This window comes from Humulus lupulus, chromosome 9, assembly GCF_963169125.1.
Source record: "Humulus lupulus chromosome 9, drHumLupu1.1, whole genome shotgun sequence".
Taxonomy (NCBI): Eukaryota; Viridiplantae; Streptophyta; class Magnoliopsida; order Rosales; family Cannabaceae; genus Humulus; species Humulus lupulus.
In genome coordinates this window covers 125,300,740-125,310,213 of record NC_084801.1, presented here as the reverse complement: position 1 = coordinate 125,310,213, position 9,474 = coordinate 125,300,740, and the positions used below count along the sequence as shown (strand labels likewise).

At 32.9% G+C, this 9,474-nt stretch overlaps 2 protein-coding genes and 1 long non-coding RNA gene across 3 annotated transcripts; all 3 read left to right on the top strand.

The window, feature by feature from the left end:
• Positions 1-329: 329 nt before the first annotated feature.
• LOC133800016 (E3 ubiquitin-protein ligase BRE1-like 1) lies at positions 330-1,073 on the top strand. The gene is made up of 3 exons (XM_062238000.1): positions 330-476; positions 576-762; positions 843-1,073. The coding sequence occupies exons 1-3, from the start codon at positions 330-332 to the stop codon at positions 923-925; spliced, it is 417 nt and encodes a 138-aa protein (XP_062093984.1). The 3' UTR covers positions 926-1,073.
• LOC133800015 (calcium-dependent protein kinase 1-like) lies at positions 1,057-4,683 on the top strand. Its single transcript, XM_062237999.1, has 8 exons — positions 1,057-1,074; positions 1,321-1,390; positions 1,903-1,911; positions 2,023-2,211; positions 2,328-2,480; positions 2,749-2,864; positions 2,991-3,158; positions 4,068-4,683. Exons 1-8 carry the CDS (start codon positions 1,057-1,059, stop codon positions 4,350-4,352), a joined length of 1,008 nt encoding a protein of 335 aa, XP_062093983.1. The 3' UTR covers positions 4,353-4,683.
• A 606-nt stretch (positions 4,684-5,289) lies between these two features.
• On the top strand, positions 5,290-7,296 carry LOC133801831 (uncharacterized). The gene is made up of 3 exons (XR_009877008.1): positions 5,290-5,328; positions 6,930-7,024; positions 7,110-7,296. It is a non-coding gene; the product is annotated as an uncharacterized LOC133801831 (long non-coding RNA).
• The last annotated feature ends 2,178 nt before the right edge of the window (positions 7,297-9,474 follow it).

The following is a 9,474-nucleotide window of genomic DNA, read 5'->3' as shown; positions in this document are numbered from 1 at the left end:
GCCGCAAAAGTGGCAGGCTTTCCTGTCTTAAATTTAGGGAGCAAGCATGTTAGTAGTGACAAAGTCAGAGATAAAGTAAAAGATATACAAGATATGGAGACTGCTCTTAAAGAATTAATGGTAGTGTAATTACCTTTCTTTCGAACACTTACCTTTGTAACTGATTTGAGCTCTGCAGGATCAAGCTTCTTGCCGGCTTAAAGAAATAAAAGGTCTTCATGAAGAGAGAGTACAAATATTACAGCAGTTATCTAACTTGCAGGTCACTTTAATGTATAACTAGTCTTTTGTGTGTGCTGGTTTTATTACTTTAAATTATCATTTCACTAATGCTGACTCTTCTCGCAAATGGACAGAGCATATTGAAGAATGTAGCATGTATTTCCTCTTCCCAAGCCTACCTCTTAGTGAGAGATCAAATTGAAAAATCAAAATCTAAAGTTATTGAGTATCAAGCTTCGTATGAGAAACTTCAGGTTACAACTGGTCGGTAGTTTATTTATGCCTTTAATCTGCCATTTTTTGCTAAGATGTCATTCTGATGCTAAAAATAATGTTGTCATTGGAGATTGTAGGCTGAGAAGGATATTCTTGTCTTAAAGGAAAGGGAACTCAGTGTTAAAAGTGATGTCATTGATTTCCTTCGAAGATCTGCTGCAATTGAGAATTCAAAGATTTTAGATCTTCGGATAGAAATACAGAAGCAGAACGATGAGAGAAAGATGATTGAAACAAAGGTGGAAGATGCTTCAAGAGAACCTAGTTAGAAGAAACCTGAAGCTTTATTGCAAGCCAATGGCTCTCTTTATTCTTTAATTCTGATGGAAGAATTATTATTTCAGGAAGAAAAGAAATCATTGCAGAATTTAAAGCCTTGGTGTCTTCCTTTCCTGTGGAAATGGAAAACATGCAAGACCAATTGTGAAAACATAAAGGAACTGCTTCAGATGTTCATTTTTTGAGGGCTGATGTGCAATCTCTTTCTAGCATTCTTGACAGGAAGGTGAGCATGTTTTTCATGTGGTGAAATTATTGGATGTTATCATTGGGCTTGTGATGACTTTTGTGCATCAGGTGAAATAGTGTGAAACTCTATTCGCTAGATTCATTGGTTAGGCTGCTGAGATACAAAAATTGCAAACCGTGGTATGTATTATGTTTTTCAGATTTGTATCTTTTAGATGGTCACTAGGTGGAGACTGGCCATCACTATTAATCTTTGGTTAATTGTATAAATGTCATGTCACATTAAATTTATCCTTCTAAGTTCTAAGTAATGGAAACTGGTTCTATGTTTTTATATTCATTGATTCTTTTCAGTTGTGCAAAAAATCTGCCAAGTCTATGATGTTGTTTAAAACATCATCATATAGATCATTTAAAACTCCATGTATAGGAATAGAAAGAGTAAATAATGAAATGAAGAATTCTACCCAAGAGAAGGATGTGATTTCTAATAAAGAAACAGGACAAGCTAAGTGGAGCTCTTATTCGCAGTAGTGTATGTTAGTCATGTGCCTTTAATTGGATTGCTAGTTCAATAAAGTGAATATTCAATGCTTTCCCTTCAATCTAAGTTCCAGCTTATGTGCGTGTGTGGTTTATTACTTGACACTAGCCATATAAATATATGTAAATGGTAATTTTGTTCCTGTTGAAGTTACATTATGAAAAGAAAAATATCCGCGTATAGTCTAGCCAAAAGAGCAAAAATTTCTTCATAAATAGCTTATTTAGTCCTATTATAATCGTGCTACTGGTTTCTATTGTGGGTCTTGGGCTCTTTGCAAGGGGATTCCCACTTGTAATGTCCAGAAAACTCTGTTACTTTTATGTCTTCATAACATAACATTATTAAAAAGGCCTTAATAACACTTTCTTTTTTCCTTGTTCTGTATGCAGCTTGCAAGGGTTATTTAATGACTGCAACTGTTAATGGAAAGCTATTCTCCGGCTATATGATGCATTGTTGTGCTTGTTTAACACAACATAGAACTAGATCTGATCCATAATTTGTATGAGAAGCTAATAAAAAATCTGTTTTTATTTTTCAATTCCCATTTGCAGGAGAGAGATTTAGTGATGTGGTTGGTAGCCCATATTACGTTGCACCAGAAGTCTTATGCAAGCGGTATGGGCCAGAAGCAGATGTTTGGAGTGTTGGAGTGATTCTTTACATTCTGTTAAGTGGAGTGCCTCCATTTTGGGCTGGTAGGATTTTTAAAGATGCTTCTTGTTAGTCATTGTTGTATTTAGTATCTGTTTTTCTATTTGTGTCTCTGTATGTGTATTTTGTGACCTTTTTTCTTTCCCCTTGGTTTCAATAGAGAGCGAGCAAGGGCTATTTGAAGAAGTATTACATGGTGACCTAGACTTTTCAACAGACCCATGGCCTAGTATTTCTAAAGGTGCCAAAGATTTAGTAAGGAAAATGCTTATTCGAGATCCCAAAAGGCGGATATCTGCACATGATGTTTTGTGTGAGTTTCTGTCACTAGTTTGCTTTCATAATTACAATTTTTGTGTTTAACTTGTGTTGCTACTGAAATTAAAGGGTTGCAATTATTGTTAAGCAAAGCTTTTCGGAAAAGCATCTGTTATTCATTTCAGCTGCTTTATAAATAATTATTCTCATCATTTTTGTTCAACAATTGTCATAATTTTTTGCTTATGTATAATTCTATATCAAGGTGTTCTTAGGCACAACATTTTGTTTGCACGATGACCTTTTGTTTATATGTCTCACAGGCCATCCCTGGGTTCAAGTTGGTGGTGTGGCTCCTGACAAGCCTCTCGATTCTGCAATATTAAGTCGATTGAAGCAATTCTCTGCAATGAACAAGCTCAAGAAAATGGCTATTAGAGTAAGTCACTTTATGTATTAAATAAGTGAATGGTTTGAAGCCAAATAATTGATAGTCATATACCTAAATTAAATTAATAGATGACTTGTAAGTATTCAACTCATTTCTTTCCCCTTTTTTTGGTAGGTAATTGCAGAGAGCTTATCTGAAGAAGAAATTGCTGGCCTAAAAGAAATGTTCAAAATGATAGACATTGACAGTAGTGGTCAAATCACTTTTGAAGAACTTAAGGCTGGTTTGAAAAGATTTGGAGCTAATCTTAAGGAATCTGAAATTTATGATTTAATGCAAGTAGTAAGTTCATATATGTTTAAAGATGATTATATGCACCTAAACTATTATAAATGGGATATCCTTGTTCTTTTTATTAAGATTCCAAATGAAGAGGCTGAAAAAACTGTGCTTCTCCCAGAGCTAAGTATATATTAAAAGATGATTCTAAACACCTAAACTATTGAGAAGCTCTCCTTTTGGTACCCTAAACGTCAGAATATATTGTTTTTGTCTTTAAAACTTTTCCACTTTAGCCCCTGAACACACATGTTGTTAGATTTAATTTAAGGGCACAGTTGTAATTTCATACAGAACTTAATATTTAGTATTGATCTCTAAGCCTTTTAAAAGCGTCATTTTATATTTTACAATTAATGTTAACTATTGGGAACACTTTTAAAAAATTTAGGATCAAAATGAAAAGATTTAAATCTAGGACTAAAAAAGATTTTCCCTGTAGTTTGGATCGATATGCTAGTATATCATGGCATAGATTTTTAAGATTAGATATACACTAGTATGGACTATGGGTTGCCTTTTTAGTTCCTTTTTCCTTATAATGGTCTCTGGGCTTTGTATGGTTTTCAACTTTAAACCAAGCACCAAGAGGTTGAAAATTTGTTCAATCTTGATTATATATGTTTTTTTATATATAAAAAATCCTTATATGTGATAATTTGCTTTACTCTTGTTCTATTTCTAAATTACTTCAAAAGATATTTCACCTTTGGTGACAAATCTCAGCAGGAAATCATTGAAATTGAAATATTATTCTTTCATCATAAGCAATGAGATTACTCACCTTTTAATATGCTATTCTCTTCTTCAATTATGGTGATCACTCAAGGATATGATAGAGAACTAATTCATAAATTGTTTGGAGAATAATACATTAGATATTCTTAGTTTAACTTATTTACTGATTTGCAGGCAGATGTAGATAACAGTGGAACAATTGATTATGGAGAGTTTGTAGCAGCCACTTTGCATTTAAACAAAATTGAGAGAGAAGATCATTTGTTCGCGGCATTGCATTTAAACAAAATTCCTTTAGCATTACTTTTAGAGAGGGTCGTAAACTTTAGTGTCATAATTGGCAACAAGGTTCTTATTTCTTTCATCCTTCGAATTTTTTTTTATATTTTTTTACAAGATTTTCTTGAGAGATCAAGATTTTACAGTAAGAAGAAGCTTAAATGCTGGCCTAAGGTATAGCCAGGGCTCAGTTATATATGCTTTTCTTTGAATTCATGGAGATCTCAGTCAGTGTTTGCAATGACCTTTGCAGCCATACCATGGTTTGTACACCATGAGAGAAAAAAAAAATTGTTTTCTTTACCCTTTAGTTTACTTTATGAAACTCGTTGAAAATACATTATGTACTTCTCTTGACAGAAACTGCATTTTATCGACGATCCAATTTTCTACACGAAATGTTTTTCAAGCTTCTCTTGCTTGATTTTTTATCATTTTTCTCTTCATTCTGTACTATGCTTCTCACAATTGTTTCCTGGAATCAGAGTGGATGAAAGTATTTTTCACATAATTTTGTTGTGTTTTAATGACAACTAAGAATGTGCCTCCTAAAAGGAAGTTTTGATAATATGAAGAAAAAAGTGATAATTATTGTTTAAATCAAGATGTGAGACTTATTTGTCTTTTATATTGTTTGTCATTCCTGTAATAGATAAAGCAACCATCTTTTGCAAACTGGCTTTCCAGCTAACAGTTGTACCGAAAACTGCCAAAACATAATCTGTAAGTGATTTTCTAATTTCTAGACAGCCTGCAAAATATGAGTCAACAACACCTTTTATAGCAACTGTCCTATATTCGTTTCCAGCTCCACCATAGACCAGAAATCTATACCCAAAATTAGTTTTACAGCACCCAAATCTTTCATCTCAAATTCTTTTTTCAGTTCAGCCTTTACCCTTTCAATTTCTCTTTACACTCTTCTATCCATTTTGTCAAAATTTACTAAGTCATACTTAAAATGCCTTTAAAGTAAATGTGTGTGTATATTTTATCCCCAAAATTGAAGATCGAATTAGATAAATTTTGGATTTCAAAGGCTGTTTTAATATCTATTGACAAATTTTAATTTTGTATTAATCTTTTAGGTATTGATTATATTCTTTAGGTTGTGGAACGAATTGGCAAGGAGCATTGCAAAGTTAATTTGCAAGAGGTACGGAATTTGTTCTTTTAACTCTTATTATTAATATCTTAAAAATGTCAGAGGAGTTTGAATATCTTAAATATTCATCCATAGAGAAGTAGGTTCTGTGATTAAAATTGTGTGATGCGGTGATAACGGAAGGTTGAAAACTTGTGTGTATTAGAGAAGTAGGTTCTGGAAAATTTGTTTGTGTACTGCGGTGATATAAGGAAGAAAACTTATTGTGTGTTGTTTGAATTTTTTGACTTGGTATTGATAGATGATTGGGTAAGCTTTTATATGTATAGATTAGATTTTTCATTATATGTATAGATTAAAATTTTCATTTAGTCATATTGTTTTCATTATTTCCATATGTATAGATTAGATTTAATTGCCATAACAAAATTGCCATAACCCAAGCTAAAATCTTGTCTTTGATCCAAACCCAATTAGTTAGTGGCTACCATTTTAGAATCTGATTTTTAAATTAAAAACAACACTAGAATCTCTTGAACTAGAGACTATTAAATGGATAGAAAATAAACCAGCAGAATTAACAAAAAATGGTGGTCAAGGCACAACATAGACCAATGCCAAGTTACTTGTAGGGCTGGAAAACTAAGATCTAATAATTTAGGAAGAGAAATCAGAGATCATAGATGGAATATTATACAAAGACAAAAATCTAAGTCTGACCATTGATGATACTGAAAGGTTAAATATTTTTGTTTATAAAAGAAAAGATGGTGATGAGGCTGACATTCTCATCCTTCATGTGATCTATTCCATCATACAAAAATAGTCCACACTCCACAAGCTGCTAACATGGCAATGGAATTTTGGAGGGGACCACTCTAAATACTAAGAAATATAATAATAATAATAATAATAATCTTGAGCAAAAAATAATAAAAAAAAACAAAAGAGATCAATGTCTTTTCCTTTTCTTTCCTTTTGGTTGGTTACCACCATTTGGATCATATAACCAATTATTTTTACAGATTTAAAAGACTGAATTAATCATATTATACTCTCAAGGAACAAGTTCTTAAGAGCACATGATGCAGAGTCTGCTGCTAAACCATCAAATTAGACATAATATCCCTTTTTTCTTAATCAAATTAAAAGGGCCAGTGCCCACTAGGCCTTTTCATTGATATATTTACAACCCACAAAACAATTGAGGTCGAAAATAACAATATGGTCAACTTCTCTATTAAACAACATTGACTTAATGACCTTTCTTTTCTTCTTCTTCTTCTGCAACTAACCCCAAAACAATACAGATGATCTAAAACATAAGCTGCTTGCTATTTTCAAAAGATACTAAGAAGACCCCCTTAAACTATGATGATCCTACTACCTATTGCAATGTCTATCAGAGGAAATGAAATGAAAAAATATTAAAAATTTCTTAAACTTAGCAAAAATAAAGGAATTCTTCCATTTTTAATCATTCATAGGATAAATAGCAAAAATATGATATTTAACTGAAGAAAAGGATCTTTTTAACTGGTATGACCTGAAATTCAACCAAGGCATGTTTTCTTTTAAAAGCATGTGTGTTAATGACCTTGTCATGACCCTGAAATTACAACTGCAAATAATGTGATTGTCTTGTCTAACAGTTGTTAAACCCAGACAAAAAACAAGATTTTATTAAGAGAACAACATCAAATTCAAATTCATTGGAGATGGATAAAAGTTGGATCCATCTTAACAGGTTAGTAACCAAAATCATATAGTTTATTTTGGGTATAAGTTTAAGTGTCAGTGCTTGATTATTGACGTATGCTCTAAAATTGTAGAGCAACGGTGGAATATGAGCAAAAAGCTAGGGAGTTTGTTAAGACAGCCATGACGAATCTTGGATTTCCAACCAAGATTCTTTGTCCATGCAACAAATGTCACAATCTAAGACATCAACTTTCAGACGAAGTTGTCGAACACTTAGTTTTTTGGGGCATGGACCGATCTTACAAAACATGGTTTCATCATGGGGAAGATCCAGTCCAAAGCAGCACGACAAACACAAGTTTTGAATATTGTATGTGGACCAAGTTTCTTTGTTTGCTTTGGTGTAGTTATGAATTCATTATTTTTTATGTGGTGTCCTTTCTTGGATATAATTTCCATAGCATTTTTCTTGATGTAATTTGTGATGCTAGATAATAACAATAAAATATTTCTTTGTTTATTTTGCAGATGTGACAAGCGAAGCAGAAAATGATACTTAATTTTGAAGGCTTTGTGTTGGGCAGGTGCAGAATATTTTGTGTTGAAAGTAGTAACTTTTCACTATGTTGAATATTTAAGACTCCTTGAATACTTAAAGAACATTTTGTTGTTGATGACAGTGTTGAATGTTTTAAACTAATTTGTGTATTGTTAATACAATGTTGAATGTTTTTACTTTTTGTTATTTGAAAATCAAGTTCATTTGATGATGCTAGTATATATTAGAAAGTTAATTTTAATTATATAAAAAAATTAAAATATAATGGAATAAATTAGTGTTATAATACGAAAATTGTGTTATAATATCTATTACAATAACACTTTTTATGCAAAGAATTATGTTATGCAAACTTCATTATATAACACAAATAATGTGTTATACTAAAGTGTAGTATAACACAAAAAATGCGTTATACTAAAGTGTAGTATAACACAAAAAAAAGTGTTATACTAAAGTGTAGTATAACACAAATTTATAAGTATTGAAATGTGTTATATAATCGACTATAAATAACACAATTAAACACTTATCTATTTATTAAAATAACACAGAAATTGTGTTATCATTGACAATATAATAACACATCTGTATAACAATGATAAAGTCTTATGTAAAGTACCTTGACCTACGATAACATAGTCGGTCTTAACACATCAAAAAGTGTTATGGTATGTTTTGATAACACATTTTCGGTGTTATTAAAAGCATTTTTTCTTGTAGTGTTGTCTCTAGGAACCATAAACCTTGGCAAGCTCTGATACCAAGTTGTAACGCCCTAAACTCCAGGGACCGTTACGGTGTGCCTTATAAACAGTGCTAAACTCGCTAATCGAGTCATTTGGCCAAAATCGTGTAACTAAGTATGATTAGCAGTTTAGGGATTACAAATTTTGGTTAAGATATAACGTTTCATTATAACGTTTACTGTATACATTGGGATCCCAAAAATATAATTTAAAGGTCTATTACAATAAAATATTTACAACCAGTCGATCTAAGCGGCAAAACAGGGTTTAACCCTAGTTCCTCTTTCAACCCTCGGCCGTGGCGGTCGAGCAGCTGCATATGTACACATTGCCACCTAAGCTCTCCAACTCAAGGATGGTTCAGCTTTATTTTGCCTTTACCTGCACCACATAGCACCCGTGAGCCGAAGCCCAGCAAGAAAACTTAATATGCTCATGAATCACAATAACATGTCATCATATCATAAGGCACATGCCTAGCAAATATAGCTCTATTCAAGCAGGCAAATAAGTTCACGTAATGATGGGTATCAAGGATAAGGAATCCTGCCCTTCTGAGTGGATGACTATCAAGTCAATCCTAATCAGATAAATGATTTAACACTGGTGGTTCCGGTAACCATGCTGGGCTTACAGCCCTAAATAGAAGAGTGACAGTTGCAAAAGTCACTAAGATGGGTTCCATTCCCTTTATAAATAAGTGATCCTTTCACTAGCTTAAACAAGATAGGTGTTTGATGAACTAGTCACCAATATAACCTATCGGATGACCATAGAGTCACAACCATGGGATTCCGCTCCCTAGCCACGTGACAAACAATCACCTAGGCCTTTGGCCCTGGCTCTGAGTAACTAGTCCTAGACTAGTCAAGCGCTTAGAATTTTCATCGACCTTCGGGTCAGTCCAACATTAATGCTCCTAGAGTCATTCAACACTGATATCGATTAGATCTAATCTTTTATCGGCCCTGCGTTCATGACGCTTATGTCGTTTCTGACTCTCAGGTCAGTAATACGCGACCAGTGCCAACCCTGACTAGTCAGTGCCATACACAAGTAAGCAATGCTACCAAACATATATCATATGTCAAATATCCAAATACAGGGCATTCAGCATGCTTACTTAACAATTTCTAGCATAATTGGAATCATGCATAAACATAGAGACTCAAGCTCTGAACAATCTCA